Source organism: Coenobita brevimanus, chromosome 70 (genome assembly GCF_032717465.1).
Source record: "Coenobita brevimanus isolate Jiangsu-jjx chromosome 70, ASM3271746v2, whole genome shotgun sequence".
In the NCBI taxonomy this organism is placed as follows: domain Eukaryota; kingdom Metazoa; phylum Arthropoda; class Malacostraca; order Decapoda; family Coenobitidae; genus Coenobita; species Coenobita brevimanus.
Window position 1 is genome coordinate 49,460,960 of NC_137023.1, and position 20,472 is coordinate 49,481,431.

Consider the following 20,472-nt stretch of genomic DNA (forward strand, 5'->3'; position numbering starts at 1 on the left):
GTAAAGAACTGAGACTGGAAAAGGGAAACTTTATTTGGATAATAGAAGTAAGAGGGCTGAGAATTATATGTAAAAGATTAATTACCTGTAGTGTTAACCCCTTCAATCACATGACGTATATTTCATTTGTCTTGTTATCTCAAAGCGATTCTATGTATCTTAGGAGAGATTTTTTGCACTGAAGAGGTTAAATGTTGGCTTCATTTATCCCTTCCGTACGAAAGGTCTCGTCTAAGCTGAATAAAATCGTTTGGAGACAGCATGAACAAAACACGTCATCGGAAACTAGACTCTAATGGCCAAATTAGGGGAAAGAAAAGGAAAGTTTTGTGAGGACAGTGGGTAATAAAGACATGCAAGTATGGAATACGTGACTAAAGTCTATAAATATTACAGTGAATGGGCACAACATGGAGAAGAATCTACTGTTGGAGGTAAGGTCCTGCTGTGTGATGATCCTTGGCCAACACGGTATAAGAGCCATACTAACATTGAAAGGTTCTCTTTATTTGTATCACATAATTACATTTACCAATATTACAATATGCAATATGAGGCTCAGCTTAACACTAAGACAAGAAAGTGGTGATGCATTAAATAGTCTCTATGTGTCTATGGTACATTATATACAGTGGTCTCGCCATCATGGCATCATGTGCTACAGCCTTTGCTGTATCGTCGCTACACCTCCGCCGTGTGACGTGGCTGTACCTGCCGCATTACTGCTGCTGCAGGTACTCCGTTTGTACAATAATTGGGCGTGACGCGACGCCCTGGTGTGGCCCGGGCTGGGGGCTACATGTGGGATACAGGCCAGTAGTCCTGATTTTTCTCAGTGGCGTTCTGGTGGCGTGACCTACGCGGCCACGGTGCAGAAGCCAGAGGAGAGGCCAAGGGAAGCAGCGGAGGCTGCCGCGGCCGAGGAAAGTCCAAGGCTTCCAAGGCCACCTGACATGGCCGACATGCCATGCATGGGTGGCGCCGACATGAAGCCGCTGGCCATGGAGGAGCCGTGCATCTGGCCTCCGTACATGTAGTGCGACATGGATCCGAATCCAGACCCGCCAGTCCCGAAGCCTCCCAGTCCACCCTTGTCAAGTGGTTTAAGCATATCTGGGAATCCCAGCATCCCCTGCTTCTTCTTCTTGGACTTGGAGCTCAACTTGCGGTTGCGGGTCTGGATACCTTCCTTCTTCATGGACAGCGGTCGCGCCACCTGTCGGGGAAGACCAGAGAAAGTTAGTGGTGCATGAATTTACTGTGCAACGTAGGTGTAAAGCTAAAAGAAAAGTGTAAGTATAGGAATATTATAAGCTGTTGCTATCAGTATATTGTTAGTGTTACTCTACACATATAATTTATCCTTTACGGCATCACCGATCGACAGTGCCGAAGCCGCTACTGACTGACTTGAGTCTGTTTGGAAGCACTGGCGGTGTGGGCGCGCACGGGCGTGCCAGGTCAAGGCAAGATGCTCCATCAGTGTCAGGTTAGCAGCCATGGGGCGCCGCACTTGTCCCTGCTGCCCACCCCACCACGCATCCTACTCCCTCCCCCACCATCACCCCCAGATCCTACAATCCCTCCCTCATTCCCCTACACTCCCGTCTCCTCCCTTACCCCCACACTCCACACTCTTCCCTCACCCCCAACTCCTCCCACCCTCCTCTTGGCCACATCTTACGTCAAGATTAACTTTCAGTCAGCAGCAACGGCCGGAGCCACATCGACCCTCCCGCCCTGTGCACAAGGCCCATATCTGCCTGGCACAAAGCGCGGCGGGGGACCATACAGGCGTCAGGTAGAAGTGGGCATCATTTGAGAGTATTGTGGTGGTGTGTGTCAGGGTGGACCCCCTACTGTGGGGTCGCAGCCCCCCTGCTGTGCAACCATTGTGGCGTGCTAGACCCCCCTCCAGTTACCCCCCCGTCCCCACGCCCACACGCACCTGAGCAGCTACCTGTGCCCCGCCCGCCAGCCCACGCCCGCGTCCCACCCACGAACCGCAAGGTTTAAATTGCCCACACAAAAGCAGCGCGTCATTTCTCACACCGAGTTAGCACAGTCCGGCCGAGGAAGACATCAGGCCCGAGGCTCACGGCGGTGGGGTGGGAGGGAGGTGGAGCGGCAGTGTGGAGTGACTAACAGTGGGGAGACAAAGAAACGGAAGGGAAATGGAGTAACAGTGTACAGAGAGACTGACAGGAAAAGCCGGCGTGATTAGGCAGAAGGGTGGGAGGCAAGTGGTGAGAAAAAACGGGGAAAAACATTAGTAAGCGGACAGTTGGGAGGGAGTGGAGTAGCAGTTTGGGGAGAGGGATGGGAAGAACTGAATATAAGTATGCAGGACAAGATAGGAAAAGAAAAACAGAGATGGAACAAGGATTCCGAAGGTTTGACTATAATGGTGAATGAATGACTGTACTGTACCGCCTATTTCAGTGGGCGTGCTGTTGCTGCTTCCCCCACTTTCATACTTTTCTTTCCTTGGTTCTAGGTCATACTTTACGCCATCTTTGGGTGCAAGGGTCGGGTCGATGATGAGAATACTCATGATGGTGGAGAAATGAAGAAGATCAAAGAGAATGTTGGAGTATGGATTATGAAAGATCTCTCCTTAGTTGCATAAAATCGTCTGGTAGCAGCAAGAATGAAATATACAAGAGACCTCCTGGTGCTGAAGTGGTCTACCGACATTGTTTCTAGTCTCTTCAGTACGAAGTCAGAGGTCTCTCCCAGGGTGGATTATATCGTCTGGCGGCAGCAAGATATACACAAAACGGCTCCGCACTTAACAGATTGATAGGGTTTCCTTTCAATCCTTTCACTGCCACAGGTCTCCCTTAGCTGAATCAGGTCGTGTAACAGCACAACAAACAGACAATGCGTTTTGGTAGCCTAATGAAAGGGGTTTGAAAAGGGTAAAAAAAAAAAAGATTAAAGGATAAGGGACACAGAACAATAGTGACTGTCCATTAACTGTTTATAAGATAAATGCATCAGCTGAGAAACCGCCAGTGGATTTGAAAAGATGTGCAGGTGGAAAGGCAAAAGAAAAGCCAGGTAAAAAAAGAGACTCGAGTAATAATGTGAAGGACCACACTAATCCTCCCATTAACATCCCTGCGACCACTGGGCCATTTCAAGTTTTTTTTTCTCCTTCTAAAACCAAGACCCGTCCTTTCCATTCGACACTTTGGCTTGTATTCTCGTGGACTAAGAAGGCTCCCTATCACCTCTTCCTTAACAGTGCGCTTTCCTTATATTGATGTTCTCGCGTATATTTATAAACATACACTGACGAGGGACGGTTTAATGCGTTGGCAAAAATACAGCCAATCGGCTCTGCTCCCCTGTTAAATAAACGTTCGTCCTTCAACTCCCTTCCTATCTTCCGAAAGGGGGATGGTGGACTGCCGGAGAAGGGAAATTCAGCCTGTACTCTACTGGGTTCATGTACAGATGAATCTGGGACTCTAACTACTTCTACTACGACTACTACTACTACTACTATCAATAGTATCGTTTCTATAAGTAGTTTGAAGATTAATAACATCATATCCAGAAATAAACTGACATGGAAATAGTATTATCTAGTTCATTAAACCCACTAGGATACTGCACCATCACTTACATTTCCTTATCACTTTATAAGAAAACCCTTTAACCTTATCCTAATGTTTTCCTGAGCTTCTTCACTTTTCCGGTGCCTTTTCAACTTGTTGATCCCTATATAGCTCTTCCTTTATTTCCTCTTTGCTACACACTCATCTCTTGCATCCCCAGCCTCTTTCTTCCATTATTTATCGACCCTTCATTCATCTTCTCTCTCTCTCTCTCTCTCTCTCTCTCTCTGCTCTCCTTGATTGCATTTTGTTTCTTCATGTTTTATGCGTATCCTATCCTCTCCCCTCCCACAGTCCGTCTCTCTCTCTCTCTCTCTGCACTCCTTCCTCATCTGGCAATATTTTTATCTCTCCGTTTTACTTTTCTGCTCCACTCTTAACTCCCCTTTATCAGTTTTAATATACCACCCCCCACCATCTTCCCTCTCTCTTCTCTACTGCTATCGTCTCCTTCCCTACCCTCCCTATGCCACTTCTCATCATTTCCCTACCTTTCCTGGACCACTCTCCATCCGCTGTCAACCTTCTCTCTGCTGCCATCCACTTCCTTCACAACTTCCCTCTGCCACTGCCAAAATCCCTCCCTATCCTCATTTCCCTCCCTACTTTCCTTTTTCCCACCTCTCCCTACCCTTCTGCTTGTCACTCCCCCACTTCCCCTTTACCTCACCCCTTTTGACTTTCCCCTCCATCTTTCCTCACAATCCACCCTACTGTGCCCTCTCCTCACCAATTCTTTCCCCTTCCTTTGCCACTCCAAATCTCTTTCTCCGACCTTTCTTCCTCCCTTCTCTCTACCTCCTTTCCCCCCCAGTCTTTCTCTCCCCACTTCCCCTCATGCCTCCTTCCTGCTCCTTCCAATCTCCCCCCCACCTTTCCCCTCTTTAAAAATCACTTTCTCTACCTCTCCTCTTCTCATATCTCCTATTTCTCTTTTGCCATTCCCAATCTCCTCCCCTACTTTTCCACCTTCCTTACCTTACCTCTCCCCATCTCACTCCTATACTCCTCTCTCCCCACCATCCTTCATTCCTGCCCTATTTCCATTTTTCTTCCTATCTTCTCTTTCCCCATCTCTCTTTGCATTCCCCCTCCCAGTCTCTTTCCCTGGTTCCCCTCTAACACCTAATACTGAATCACCTTCCCTCTGCCACTCCGCACTTCCCACCCTGCCTTTCCTCTGCCACTCCGCACTTGCCACCCTCCCTTTCCTCTGCCATTCCGCACTTCCCACCCTGCCTTTTTTCTGCCACTCTCCACTTCCCACCCTGTCTGGCTCCTCATCCCCTTCGCCACCGCCACCCAGCCAATGCCTTGCTTGAGTCATCGAACAGGTACGCTAATTAGCTCGGTAGCCGCAACGGGGGCATTGAGTCGAGGGGGATGGGACGAAGGGGGGGTTCCTTTTCTCGTGGGTAGATGGACGGCATTGTACGGGCGTGAGGCGGTGGACGGGGATTGTATTGACCTGTCTACGTCTGTCTGTCAGGTTTACGAGCCACCACACCCCAGTTTTGTCACCCGCCATTCTCGCGTCCTCCCGCCTCTCTTCCGCGCGGCTGAGTTCCTTTTGTTGGTCGCGGCCCGAGTCAAAATGAGTCGTTACCCGGGCGCTAATCTCCGGTCGGGGCGGGGCGGGGCGGAACAGGGGAAAGAGGGGAGAGAGAAAGGAGTGAGGGATAGGGAGATGGGGAGAGAGAAAGGAGTGAGGGGGGAGGAGAGAATGAAGGAGAGAGGGAGAGAGAGTGAAGGCGTGAAGCAGTAGAAGAGTGAAAGTGAAAGAGAGAAAAAGAAATGAGTGACGGAGAAACTCAGGAAAGAAAAGATGGGAAGAGACACACACAAAAAAAGAAAAAGAAAAATGAGAGAAGTAAAAAGAGAAGGAGAGAGAAATGAGCAGGGGCAGTAAGGCGCGAGAGAGGGACGAAGGGAAGGAGAGTGCATGAGAAAATCTTGCTGAGTATGAAAGGTATGCAAACATGGAGAATGCCAAAGGAATGAGAGAAGTTCAAGAAATGGGAAAGCAGGAAGCATGAAGGTGGAAAGGTATAAGGAAGGGGAAAGTTTAAGGAAAGAAAGAATGGGAAGGGAATGAGGGAAGAGGACAGATGGAGAGAGACAAATATTGGATAAGGGTGCTAAGGAGGAAAAAAATGAAAATGATGCAATAAGAAATAAAAGGAAAAACGATGTGTGCAAAGATGGGAAGACTAGGACGGGAAGAAACAGGTATGGAGATGAAAAATGAAACAAAAATTGACGGAAAAACTGATGGTTACAGAATGGCAGAACAAAAGAGGATAAAATCTGGGCTAAGCAGCAACAGATATATATGTACAAGGGTGGGAAGACTCATGTGCAAATTCTCCCAAGATTACTTTTTCTTAAGTATCCAGTGTATTTACCAGAGAGGGAAAACAATCCAGCGAAACAAGAAGAAACACAATGGCTCACACACACACACACACACACACACACACACACACACACACACACACACACACACACACACACACGATCACCTGCAACCTTAATCCATCTCTGCAGTGAATGTAAAAATTTATTCTTGCCACCTGCAAATGATACCATTAAACACATAAAAGATCTCGTAGGTATGAGGCAAGAGAAGACTTTTTCTAACCCCTCCATATCGACATCGATCCCTAAAGCTGAATAATAATAATTAATAATAATAATAATAATAATAATAATAATAAAAACAGTAATAATGAAACGATATTGAAACTACTAACCTATTTTTACAATAACGTCATTTTCATTGTAATCAGTCTACCCAAGGCAAAATTATTAAACTTAAGAAGAGCCTTTAGTAGTGTAGGTGACAATGAAGTCTACAAACCTAACCCTTCCACAACAAAAAGTCTCTCAATAAGCTGAATAATTTTGTCTGGGTTGAACCGGAGAGGATGCTACTGTCATCAGGGAAGGTGGAGGTGAGGATGAGAGGTTTAAGGGGTTGGGGGGTCTGTGTCTAAAAATTTCACAACTTCAAATGAATTCTTAAGGTCCAATAAAAAATGTGGCGTCATGGGCAAGTTGTCACATGAAAGGGAAGAGACGAGAGAGGAAAAAATGTGGAAAGTGAGTGGCAGAATGGCAGTGTGTATGCTTAATGAGGCACGTTGTTGAGGCCTTATGTGCATATGGGGAGGGGGACAAATGATTCTTTCTACACTAATGTGGATGTTATGTATATTGTGATGAATGAAATCGTCTTGCGGAACAATAAAACAACAAAGTACGGTAGTGTTAAACAGGAAAGGAGGCAACTCTTATGAAAAGGAAAGCGGGAGAGGGGAAAAAATCTGGAAAATGAGTGGAAAAAAGGAAAGTGCGTATATTAAATGACCTACGTCGTAGAAGGTTTTTGGATCTGTGTGTGCGTGGGGGAAAAAGTTAAGTAGCTTTACTGAATTTATTATTAGGCAAACTGTAATGATGATGGCGACTATAATAGATGTGACGATGTTGACGACGATAACTAAAAGGACATGAAAATTATTTAGAAATAATAATGACACTATGACAAAAAGATACAACTTGATATAAAAAAAAATGCTTATATAGATTATCACAGCGATACATAATAATAATAATAATAATAATAATAATAATAATAATAATAATAATAATAATCCATCCATCATCCAATCTTACGTTGCCCCATGAGGAGCGTAGGAGCCCGGGGCTAGGCAGTTGGTCCTGACATTGAATAATAATAATAGTAGTAGTAGTAATAATAATAATTAGATATAATAATAATAATAAATAATAATAATGATAATTATAAAATAATAATAATGATAATTATAATAAAATAATAATTATGACAATAATAATAATAAAAATAATATGCATGCTTCCCTCCATGCTCCCCTCCCCCCCCCTCTCTCTCTCTCTCTCTCTCTCTCTCTCTCTCTCCTCCCCCTTCATCTTTGATCAGTCCTCTGGCTAATTAGAAGTGGAGGGTGAAAGGCCAGAGAAGAATGCAGGTAGGAGATGCCTCGATCCAAAGGAGAGATAAGCGAGGGGCAGAGCGAGGGTGCGGGAGGGAGCGAGACAGGGAGAGAAGAAGAGAGAAAAAGGAGTGAGGGCGACAGAGAGAGAGAGAGAGAGAGAGAGAGAGAGAGAGAGAGATTTTTTTTATAAACTCAAAAATAACCAAAAACAAACTCTCATGACAAATCTCTCACAATTATCTGATTTTTTTTTTTCTGTCTGTATAATTTCATGGCCACTCTTGTTTTTTTATTATCTAAAACCTCAGCTCACAGAAAAATAACACGAATCGTTTCTCCTCATATGTAAACCTCTGAATGCCTGTCACGAGATCCAAGCTTCTGAAGTCCAGAGAACGATAATAATCAGGCAATGTTAATTCACTGTAAAAATTGATACGTCTTCTAGATAAACTCTGGAACTGTCTCCCTCTGTCTGTATTTCCTGCTTCCTATGATCTCCAGTCTTTCAAATGCAGTGTGTCCAGGCATCTCGAAATGATCGGATCTTGAATTCGGCTCTCTCTTGTATTTTGTTTTTCTCTTGGAAGGCACAGTTTCGCGGGCTCGTTGCCTTTGGTTCCTTCTTCCTCACATAGAAAAATAAAACAACAATATTATCAGATGCAGGCATAATTCTTCCATCTGAACAATCCGAGGTGCCGTGAAATCAAGGCACAGGGTTATTTCAAGTGGATGATTACAAACCATTTAACTCATTATTCCAACCTAACAAAACCCAGAAGTATAGTTTTAATATATAACTCGGGTATTCTATACAATGTGACAGTCTAGTTGTGAATACCAAACCGCAACAGAAAAAAAAAAAATCTTTTAGTAAATGAGTCTGACCGCTCTTTTTTTTTTTTTTTTTTTTTTTTTTTTTTTTTTTTAGTGGAGGTGAGGAGTGTTCTGTGTGCAATCAAGGATGGGTTAGGGAAGGGACAGGAGAAATGTAGGGGAAAATTTGGGACGTTGGAGAGAGCTTGAAGAAAGGAAGAGGGAAAGAGCAGAAGGACTGGAGGAAAGAGGGAAGAAAGACTAGGGAAGAACATGGAAAGAATTGGGAGGAATGGACTGGCGAGAGATAGAAGATATTTGGAGATCAAGAAGGGAAATTAAACGATTAATATAATAGGAATATTCTAATGGCAGAAATGATGAAGGAATAACTAAAGGAGTTGTTCAATCACAGAAGAAAAAATGCAGAAAGACGGGGAGGAACAGACGTGAAAGGTCAAGGGGAAAGAAAATAGGCTAAATAACAAAATGAAAATTGTACCCGCTAAGTTATCGGAAGAAAAATAAGAAAGAAGATAATAAAGGAAGGAATAAACTATGCAGGTTAGGGAGGAAGGAAGAAAGGAGGAGAGGCACAGAAAAAAAAAAAGTTTCGGGAGGAAAAGGGTATCAAATCATCCGTACCTAATGTTCTCTCTCTCTCTCTCTCTCTTACTACTGGCCCCATTATGTTCATAAAATAGTCTGTCGCTCTTTAAACCAAAGAAAATCGTCTAGCGGCAGTGACAGTAAAAAAAAAAAAAGTACTGAAGGAGTTTACAGGAATCAAGCAGCTTTTCCTACATCCACCACCAACATCACCACATCGTCTCCATCTCCGAACTTGCACCACTATCACCATCAACTCCCCACGAACACTACTGCCATCACCACCACCTCCCCACGAACACCACAATTACCACCATCAACTCCCAACTAGCACCACCACAACCACCACAGCACCACTACAACCACCAGCACCACACCACTAGCACCATTACCACCACCCCAGCTGCTTCTTCCTCAGGGCTGGTCCGGAAGAACAGGCGCCGGGACAGGAAATAAGAGGATAAACAAGATACAGAGATAAAAGGCAAGACGCAACCCTTTCCCAGACTTCAACCGGGCCGACGTCAGGAAGAAACATGCTTCGTCCGGATCCACGCCTCGTTCTCGGAAGATGCACCCTCTCCTTCCCACTCCACAACGTTAGGGGATAATACAAGATGCTTTTACCGTAGGAATATGTTCAACTGTACTGATTTTCCTACATTATTAAGGGCTTATATGGCTGGATTTGAGTGGATTGTTGATATACTGTTTCGGAATAGCCGAAGTCTAAACCGTCAATGTGGGTTTGGATGTAGTAGCGCGGCGCCAGGGAAGGTGTGTCGTCGCCAGACCCTGTACAGGCATGACGGGGAAAGGGGAGGGGAAGGTAAAGAACGGACAATAATTCCTTTACACTTAAGTTGGGGGTCCCTACTTAGCCTCTTTACTACGACGGGTCTCCCCCAAAATGAATCCAATTCTCCGGTGGTAGCAAGAACAAAGATGTAGACCAGTATTTCCCTTACACTTTTGGGTTTCCGAATTAGCTTCTTCACTACAGAAGGTCACTCTCAAGCTGAAAATATCATGTGGCGGTTGCGAGAATGAAGTACAAATATTGCCATCGAAGTGACAAGATCGTGTTCAAGGATATTATTTTTAATAACGGGAGAGTCCAGCCTATCTCTGATTATTGCTGAGTAGTTTAGCAAGATCACACTAGGTTCTGACACGACTTTGAGACAGTGTAAAGGAATTACTGACCTCATCTGTACAGTAGGAGCATCACCCTTCCCCGCCAACCATGTCACACACTCCACTGCGCTGCCTTCACGCTGTCCTTCTGCCCTTCACCCTTCCCCGTCATCCTAGTTCCCTTTTTCAACCTTCTTCTCGCTGCTGTTTCCTCCTCGTCTCAGTCCCACCTCTCCAACTGTACTATTCCCCGTCACCAAAGTACCTCTCCCTACTACTTCCTTCCCTAATAGTCATGCTACTCTATCATTATTACTCCCCGTTCTCCTACTGAAGACCATTTTCCTTCTGGGGACGTACTGGTGAATGAAGAAGAACTACAGCATACTAATTACAGGTATTATCAAAACCCGATTCAGTGAGCATAAAATGCCGTCTCTGAGTCGTTTGATCATTAGCTTACTTTACTATTCGCATGTAAAAGGAGGCTTCCTACTTGTGGCTTGGTGTGTGGACCTGAGGGGCGTGGGGTCACGTGTCACCAGCTCCAGACGCGTGCCGGATTAGAGATACACATGACCCCATCTTTGTCCATTTCCTTAGTTACACCTATTAGTCCATGTCATCACACGTGTATTCAGAGCTAGCCTACACTCTCACGTTATCAAATACAGCGTTGAAGGTAAACATATAGTTCTATGGGGCCTATTTCCAAATGGCAGGGGAGATTTTGTAATTCCTCTTCCTCTTTTACAAACCCATATTAATAATCTTCTTGTAGGTTACTGATACAGACTATGTCGATATCAAACAGATATACAATAGAAATGAGAAAGTAAGGTGCAAGATGGAAAATATAATCATTAAGAAAGAGGCACTATGAGAAAACGGACATGCCACAGCTATATGCAACCACGAGGTAAACAAGGTAGCCTTCGCATAAGGCAGTCTCCACGACAACCTTTCATCAATGCCCCTTCCAACTATAGTTCATTCACTTTAACTAGGCAGAGATTTTCGTCCTTTTGCAGCTTCCTCCCTATACAGTTGCTTAATGGCAGAATGCGGCAATACTACGGCTCTGCATCTAGACCACAGCACTTCCCCGTGAGTGGCATCATATTCTAATGTTAATCTCGTGCAATAGCTCAGCATTCAGAGACGAAGAGATGGCACTTTTACGCCAGGTTAAAGTGAACGGAGTAAACACACTGAGGCCAGCAGGTGAGAATCAATTAGTGGCTCAAGATAGGTTCCTCCTCTCTGGCCACCCGGACGAGTTGGGGGGAAACCTAAGAAGTAAACAAAAGATCGGACGCGGTAGGGGGGCCTCGTCCGGACAAGCGTTTTCGAGGTGTTTTTGTGAACTGGGCAAACATTTACGTACCCGGCGGTAAGGGCTACTTGAGTTTTTCAGAGGGCCTATACAGAGATGAGAGTGGTTGGGGTAGACTTGGAGGGGGGGACTATGGGTAGATGTGGAAGTAGGGGAAAAAGGTTAAAGATATAGGGAAGGGATGAAAATGGGGGTAGTAAAGGGGACGGGAAAGTCGGAAATATATGGAAAGAATGCTGCGGAAGGGAGCAAGAAAGCAAGAACAAAAGCAGAGTACGGAAAGGGAAAGGGGGAGGGATGAAGAGAGTGGGACGAAGGGTTGAGAACTGTGGGCATAATGAACGGAACACAGGTAAATACTCGTATGTGAGAAGGATGGCGGCTAGCAAGTAGAACTCCAGGGATGTGGGAAAAGGAAAAGGTGGAACGAGAGGAGGGAGTTGAAAGGAAGAGTGTGAAGCGGGGAGGAGACAAATAGTATGTGAAAAGAGAGAAATGGGAGGGGGCAAGGAAAGGTGGGGGAATAGGAACGAGACAGAGGAAAAAAAAGGGGAAGGGAGAGTACTAGAGAGAGAAAACGGGGAGGAAATGGTAGTAAAGAAAGGAATGGGGGTAAGGGAGGGTACAGGGAGAGAGGGAAGGGAAGGTATGTGTGTGCGTGTGTAAGAGAGGGTCTTGGAGGAGTAGGGGACATGCGGGATTGGGAGTAAATTGCGCACGTCGAGGTAGAGAAGGGTGAGAGGGAGGAAGTGGGAGAAAGGCATGAAGAGGGAGAGAGAGCGGATAAGGAAGATCATGAATGAAAGGTTAAAAAGAAAACAATTTTGACAGAATATGACTAAAGTAAGAAAGGAGGAGGGAGGAACCGGAAATATTTTAAGAAGAAGAGGAGAACGAAAGTGGGGTAAACACATAACTGATAACATAGATGATGATAATACAGAAAAAGAGGAAGGTAAGGAGAAAACACAAACAGAAAAGAAAATAGAATAATAAAAGACAGGAAGGAGAGAGTGGATGACGGGGATAAATAAGGTACGAAATATCGCGAACACGAAAGAGAAAAAAATCACTAGAAAAAAAATAAATAAAATGGTCAAAAACATAGAAACAGGAAGGAAAGGAGCTGTGAGATCAAGAAGCGATAGAGATAAAGCAAGCAACGAGGAAAATATGAAAGGAAAAGAGGAAAAAATGGCAGAAAAATGGTATAGAGCGAGAAAAGTAAAGGGTAGAGCCGATGGAGAGAGTGGAGAAGAACTGAAAAGCTAGAAAGGAAAAGAGGAACGAAGAAATAAGAAGAAGGAAGGAACGACGAACAGCAAATACGGAGAACGAATAAGAGAGAGACAACGAAGACAAAAGAACATTATAGTTAAAAATGATTCAGCGAAGGGAAAAGGGAAGAAAACAAAGGTGTCAAGAGTAAAGAGAAGGGGAGAAAGAACGAAGGAACTAAAGAGCGAGAAGGAAGGAGAAAAGCAGAGGGACTGATAGACAAAAACAGGGGAAAACAAAGAAAAAAAAAAGACTAGAAAAAGAGAAGCTATCACTGAAAAAAAAGAAAAGAAGGGGTATGAAGGAAGAGCAACAGGGGAGAAGGAAAAGATGAGAATCGAGAAACAAGAGAAACTATTAATGAGAAGGAAAAATTAAGGGTACAAAGGAACATAAAAAAAAAAGGAAAGGTGAAAGGCTCAGAATAAAACAGAGGGGAAACTAAAAATGAAAGAAGAAAAGAAAGGGAATAAGGGAAGAGAAAAAGGGTAGAAAAAGAGGAAGGCCCACACAGTACACTATATCGTGTTTCCCCTCTCGGCGCCACCAGTACCCTCACTCCCCTCACTCCCTCCCCTGATCCACTCACTCCCCTCATTCCTACCCTGACCCACCTCCCTCCTTTACCCCCTGATCCACTGCCGACCAACTTTTTTTTTTTTTTTAACCCTCTCTCACTCTCGAACTCCCTCCCTCTCTCCCTCTCTCACTCCCCTCACTTCTTCCCTGTCCCTCCATCGACCAGTCCCCCTTTTGAACTAAACCTCCACTCCCTTCCTTACTCTCACACCACTTTACTCACTCTATTCCTCCCTCACTTCCTTCATTCCTTCATTCACACCCTTTCTGACTGGCCATCGGCCAATCCTATTTTCTACCCTCCTTCCCTCTTGCTCCTTCTTCATTACCTTCATTTCTTCTCTCACCCTCTCCCTGATCCTCCACCAACCAACCCCCTCATCTTTTTCACTCTCGCTCCCTCTCTTCTTCCCTCTCATATACTCCCTCCCTCCCCTCACTCCACTCCTTCCTTTCACACCCTGTCACTCCCTCCCTTTCTCCCTCACTTCTTCTCACACAGTCTCTCACCCTCACATACTTACACTCATTAACTCCCCCTCCTTCATACACCCTCACTCCCTCTCTCATAGCAGACTCCCCCTCATTCCCCTCCCTCCCTTCCCTCTCACACTCCCTCCCTCCCTCCCTTGCTCCCTGACCCGGCACCGACCAACACCATTTTTTCACCCTGGCTCCCGGCATTTTAGTTTCCCCTTTGAAGTCTTAGTCGCTTGTTTTTGTCCCGTCACTCTTCTCTGCTTCTTTCTCTTTCTTTCGCTCTCTCTTTCTTTCTTTCTTTTTTTTCTTGCCCCTCTCGGTCGCTCACTCACTCACTTGCACTCAATAACAATTTTACGAAGAGTTTGGGTGATTCTCTCTCTCTCTCTCTCTCTCTCTCTCTCTCTCTCAGTAACAATTCTGCAAAGAATCTAGAAAGAAATGTTAAAAAATGTAGTGGATTTCATCATCATGATCATTATCGTCACCATCGCCGTCATCATCATCATCATCATCCCAGCTTCCATCACCTCATATGGGAGGGGTAAGATCCTGATAAAAGAAATCAGTAAGCTTAAGAGACTATCAGTAGTGTCCAGTGAAACGAATCTTCCGTCTATTTACTCCCAATTTAATCTTTCCATAACAACACCTCAGTATGAATTGAACTCTGACCCGCCAAGTGACAGGTTAGGCATCTTCTAACGTCACCTCATGAGCCTGGGTTCAGTTTACGAGAGATATGACTACGATTTTTTACATGGAGTTGTATTACGTCCATGTGCACACTGTGTCCCCTCTATAACACCTAGAGAATAGCGCCTTTCCGTTTATTATTAACTTGCAAAAAGGGTACATCCTCTTGTACGGGGTCTTCATATCAGAAGACAAAGGAATGCTCGAGCAGCCTATGAGGGTATAGTTCTCATTTTCCTTGTAAGCTTCAAATATTCCTTTTTGTCAGTTTTTTTTTTTTTTTATTCTTTTGCCTGCTCAGTGCCAGTTCCTCGATTTTTCCTACATTCATTCACCTTATCAATACACCTTCTCGATAAGCGGCACGCCATTCTGTACGTTTATAAATACCAAACCAAAGTAAATTAACTACCCCTGATAAATCTGATGTCGACATGACTGTATAACATCTAAACACACATTCTCTGACCATCTAATCTGATGGATCTCTGACTTTCTTGCTCAATACGTTTCCGTATTTTGAATTTATTTCCGTCTATTCCACGTAGCCCACATATTTTCCTAACATATCACACCAAATCTCTTCCTGAAAACATCTAAAGCAGAGTGGAAAAAAAAAAAATACAGAGAAATGCGAGAAACTGGGAGAGGTTGAATGTAAAAAAAAAAAAAAAAATGCGGGAAACAGGGAGAAGGCGAGAGAAAAAAAGAGATGTGGTATGTAAAAACAGTTTCTACAATTCCAGGTCTCCTCACACCCGTGACTCCGGCTGGGATGAAACCCGAGGCCGAAAATGAAGGGGTTTGACGACGATAATTACAGGAGAGGAGGGTGGAAACGGAGGAACATTAGGAGAAAGGGGGAGGTGCAGGGGATGTTTTAGGAGGAGCTGAGGGGAAGAGAGGAGGAGAAGAGGAAGAGTAGAGGAGGAGGAAGAGGGACGGGTGAATAAGGAAGAGGGATAAGGGGTAGCTTGAAAGAAGAGGAGAGGATATATAAGGAAAAAAATCGAGAAGGGGTTGGGTTGGGAAATGTAGAGTATGGGAGAGGGGAGAAGGGGGGGAAATGGAAAGATAGGGACGAGGAGAGAAAAAGGATGAAAGTGAAGTAGGGAGGGGGAGGAAAGGGATGAAAGTGAAATAGGGTGGGGGAGGAAAGGGATGGAAGTGAAGTAGGGAGGCGAGAGGAAGGGGAGGGTAGATAAGGGGACAGGGACGTGAGGAGGAAAGGAAGGATATAGAGAAAAGAGGGGAATGGTACGGTGTGAGTCGACGGTGGGGTCTTGTGGTGTGTATTTGAAGAATGGGTAAAAAAGAAAGGAAATTTAAAGGCAAAATGAGAATGAGTAATAAAAACATGCAAGAAATTTAGCGAGAGAGAGAGAGAGAGAGAGAGAGAGAGAGAGAGAGAGAGAGAGAGAGAGAGAGAGAGAATGTTTTAAACTTATGCACATGTACCTATTCTTGCCAGACAAAGGGGAGTCTTTGAATACCAACAGAAATTACTCACTTAACAAAACGTCTACGAGCTGGTGTACTTTTAACAACACAGCCTCTTTGTGCAAGCTATTTTTTATCTACCGGTATATTTTTTTAGGAGAATGGGAGAGAGAATGCATGGTACACACACACGTACACACAAAAAGGGCTTATTTACAGCAGCACACAGGCCTACCACGAAGTCTGAGTGACGTGTGAGGGGAAAGGCAGCATCCAATATATACAGAGGGAACGTGGATGGCCTGTCAGTCAGCTAGGAGGTCACCGCAAACACGTGAGCCTCCCCATCCTGACACCAACCCGACCCTAACCACTCCAGAACACCAAACCGGCCCTCACTTCTCGCCTGCACCAGCCCTACCCTCACCTTCACCCACTTCAAACTGATCCTTACACCTCACCCACAGTACACCATCCATCTACCCTCTCCTATACCACCACGACCCTCGCCCCTTACCCACACTACAACGACCGTCACCCGTCGCACATACACTAGTTCAGCCCTTGCCTTTTTTCTATACCAGTTTAGCCTTTACCCATTGCAACCACCTAAAAACGTCTGACCATCACCCACTCTACTCTCACACCAAGTCTCACAGTCTGTTCTCCAGTTCACCCACATCTGGCCATATCCACATTATATATATACCGCTACACTGTTACTGAGTTCGTCTCATTCCTCTCCCACCTCAGTTACAATCCAACGCCCATTCTCTACCCACACCAAGATCCCAATCCATCTCTCCTTTCACTCACACCTGAACTCTTTCACTTACATCCTTCAGTCCACCTCCTCTGTATCTAACACTCCATTTACCTCTCCCCCTCAACCTGATTTGTCCATCAAAGACTGGTACTCCAACAACTTACCTACAACTGAGCGGGAACAATCATCCAAATAACACGTCGACTTTATACAGCACTATCTTGGTTCACCTGACTCACTAGATTATGAATAGGACTGAAAGAAAGACGCAAAAGTACTTAAGGATGTTAACATTATTCGCACCACTAATAAGAAGTAAATGAGCTCCAAACGGAAGATGTTAGATCTTCAAAATGCCAATGATGGAACCATGACCATCGGAACGACGCTTCATCCACACGAAGCGACCCTAAACACCCGAGGATGCGCGGGTGTGTAAACTGAGGTGCTGAGTGTGGACTAGGAAGGGTCGAGTCTACCCGCCGACAGATGTTTGACGGCAGACGCTATATTTTACATCGCTTTGGAATAATTATGCCTCACGCGACACCCGACCTAGTCCCGGGAAACTGAGCCTTAAGACGTGACACAAGAGAGACTGAAATAAAAGCGAGGGGTTAACGGGAGGCTTCTGGTTTTCAAGGAACATGTGTTTGAAGGGCGGTGATATATTTTCCTTTCCCGCTGAGAAATTGTGTACCAAGTGTCGCACCCCTCGGCTGCAGGATATTTTACCTAATGACAGGAGGCAGTTGTGACCAAAATGCACCAACCAAGGAGAATGATCTTACTACCTAGTGGAGGCGAGCACGCATAATTTTGCAGGGTCGGGAGGAAGAGAATCGTAACCCACAGTGCGCGGAAGGCTTAATCCGGCACCGAGGAGCAACAGCATAGCCGTACTAAGGAGCCAGAGGCAGACGGGAGCGTGGGGGCGTGGCAAGCAATCGTGACTCACTCCCTCGCACTGTGGGAGTCCGAGGCAAGATGGTGGACTGCACTGTTTTGTAACCTAGCCAGGTAGCCATTTGCTCGCCCTCTAGGCGGGTTAAACTATCACTGTGCAGGGCGTAGCCGTCTTGTTTCTAAGTATGCTTACTCGTACACGAAAATTAATGATTATCTCGACCCAGTAACTGTTACATTCGCTGACTTCCGTTGTTTATCTCATCCGTTACCCACAGGAATTATAAGTTCTACGGTGACTAGCATGTTCTCTTTGCTCTGTTTCGATTCTTACTCTTTATACTGCTTGGGAGGACAATGCCGATCACTTTCCCACACCTACACCCATACTTCAGCCCCGGGTGAGAGACGGTACCTCGTTATAACCCGCCAAGATCACCGTAATTTGTCGGTGGAGGTAAATAAACACAGTCTCACGCATGATTTAGTAGCTGGGCATCATAATCAGCCACGGGTCAATAAAGACATATTCAGATGGTGTCGATAAAGATGAACTTCCCGTGATAATGTAATGTAATTTGGGCACTTAAGCTCGTGAAGATAAAGTGAAATGATGAATGGGACGGAGAGGTGAAACACTCCATAAATCAGAGTCATGATGATGTTGGTATTCTGACGAGACTGATGGACATTTGTGTGGTTTAACTTAATGATATAATAAATTTTCCCGTTTCTTTGGTTTGGGTTAACCACGAGATTTACGACAACCGTTTTATAATAGCCACATAACACTTTTTTTTTTAATTCGGAGAACAGTTTACACTAGATCGGGATAGTTTTTCTAGAATGTATTCATACTGAAGGAAATTAATTTGTACTTATTCCTGATGTTAGAAAAATCAGTATGCAACAGAAGACACTCTCACACGTAAAATGCACCTTACATTAACACCTCACACGACCACATCTCACATTCACTGCACGCTGCCACATTACCACTACCACGACACACCTCACGTACAACGCACACTGTCACACCGCACGCTGCCCTATCTCGCAAGCTCACATCTCTTCTTCTTCTGCCGCAGCGAGATTATGTTACTGTACAGTTCCACAAGACATATTATTCATCTTATACGTATATTATATTACCATTCTGATAGCAAGAGATTTCCGCACGAATACAAGAAACAAAAAAGTTGAAAGGGAGCTGTTGAATGGGAATAAGGCAGTGCGTTTGCCAGATATATTTGGAATGCATTGAAGGAGCTGAAATCCAAGAATAAAACTGAGGTCTGGGAAACTCTCAGGTGGGGACGAGTGAACAAGGGACCGGACACAAAGAGATGGGCCGATAAAACCAACAGCTGCTTTTATTCCAGCCCTGACTAGGTTTTCAGTTTTGCACAGGCGGTTTCCTGTTATCTCTGATGTGTATTTTCCATTCACTTTACTTTTTGTGCTTCTCTACCTACGAACCCTCAATATACTCACACGGACGCACGCACACACATATACATACATACATAAATACACACATACACACACATACATACGCACACATACATAAACACACATTCATACACACACATACATACACAAAAAAAAAAAACACATACACAGCTGACTATACAACCTATAAAAAATATGTAAAGACTTCCATTCACTGTACGTCATCCACAGTTCTAGTTTTTTTGCTTCCTTCTTCTTCTCTCTGGATTCCCCACATCTAATGTATAAATGCAAATTAAGAATTATAGTGCTAATTCTGTGAAGGCAAAAGCAATGATTGGCATCTCCTCAGCACACAAATCACGAAACAGTGATATCTATTCCATTCCGCTGTCTTTCCCATCATCTCATTTTGAAGCCACCTCCATTTTTTATTTTCGTTTCTTCCTTCTTAACCCCTCCAGCCACAGGATGTCCTACATAATTCATTTTTGCTGCTCTTAAACGATATTTCTGAGTTTAGGAAAGCCCCTTAGTGGTGAAGGGCTCAGTGACGTTATATCTAACAGCTCCATTCGAAGTCTCTCCAACGTTAAATGAAACCGTCTGGGGAAAATAAAAATAAGCTTTGGAATACGTTCTCGCACTCAAGAGGTTAATTGTTCTTTCACTGGTCCTGACTTTATATGCTTTCTAATGTATGTAATAACATATAAAAAAGGGGTAGCAAAAATACTTACATTGTGCAGTTTGAAGTAAAGACCGCAGGCGTTGCAGACTGACTCTCCGTTCTGGTTGCGTCGCCACAGGGTCGTCGTCTGGGTCTTGCAGTTGACACAGGACGTACCCTCGCGGCGGTTGGCGGACTGTGAGGGGAAGATGAAGGGGGTTTTGAGCAACGCCTTTTGACTACACGAAAGACTCATTAAGGTAGACATTCAATTCCTGCCAATTTCCAATCTTCCTCCAGGCTACAAGAAAACTATTAAAGGCCAATGAAGACAAATTTCAATCTAGTGAGGCAATAATCTTTTTAATGCAATACGTCCTTACAAAATATTTACATAATTTTGCTACCTCTTCCCGACTTAGTGGGCAGTGACTGAAGCAAAAAAATAATCATTATTTTCCTTATGAGAAATTTGTCAGTGTTAAAGAGAAGCGAAATCATATTAAGAGGAAACCGAGCTCCATGGATAGGAAGACAATAAACAAAAAATAATTAACTGAGTAGAGTAAGATGCCTTTGACAGAGCAAAAATTTGGGGTTATGGAACAGTGACAATATGCTACGGGATGAACAATACATGAGTTGTGATTTTACGATATACTAGTAGCGACAGTCATAATAATAATAATAATAATAAT

General features: G+C 44.5%; 1 protein-coding gene across 2 annotated transcripts in view; it reads right to left on the reverse strand.

Annotated features, from left to right (window-relative positions):
- Nucleotides 1-491: 491 nt before the first annotated feature.
- LOC145406306 (uncharacterized) overlaps nucleotides 492-20,472 on the reverse strand; it is a 53,874-nt gene continuing 33,893 nt past the window's right edge. For both annotated transcript variants that reach the window (XM_080277467.1, XM_080277469.1), the window contains 2 exons: nucleotides 19,845-19,970; nucleotides 492-1,216 (listed from right to left, as the gene is read on the reverse strand). In XM_080277467.1, coding sequence (XP_080133593.1) covers nucleotides 857-1,216; nucleotides 19,845-19,970 — 486 coding nt within the window. In that variant the 3' untranslated portion in view covers nucleotides 492-856. The remainder of the gene's footprint in view (nucleotides 1,217-19,844; nucleotides 19,971-20,472) is intronic.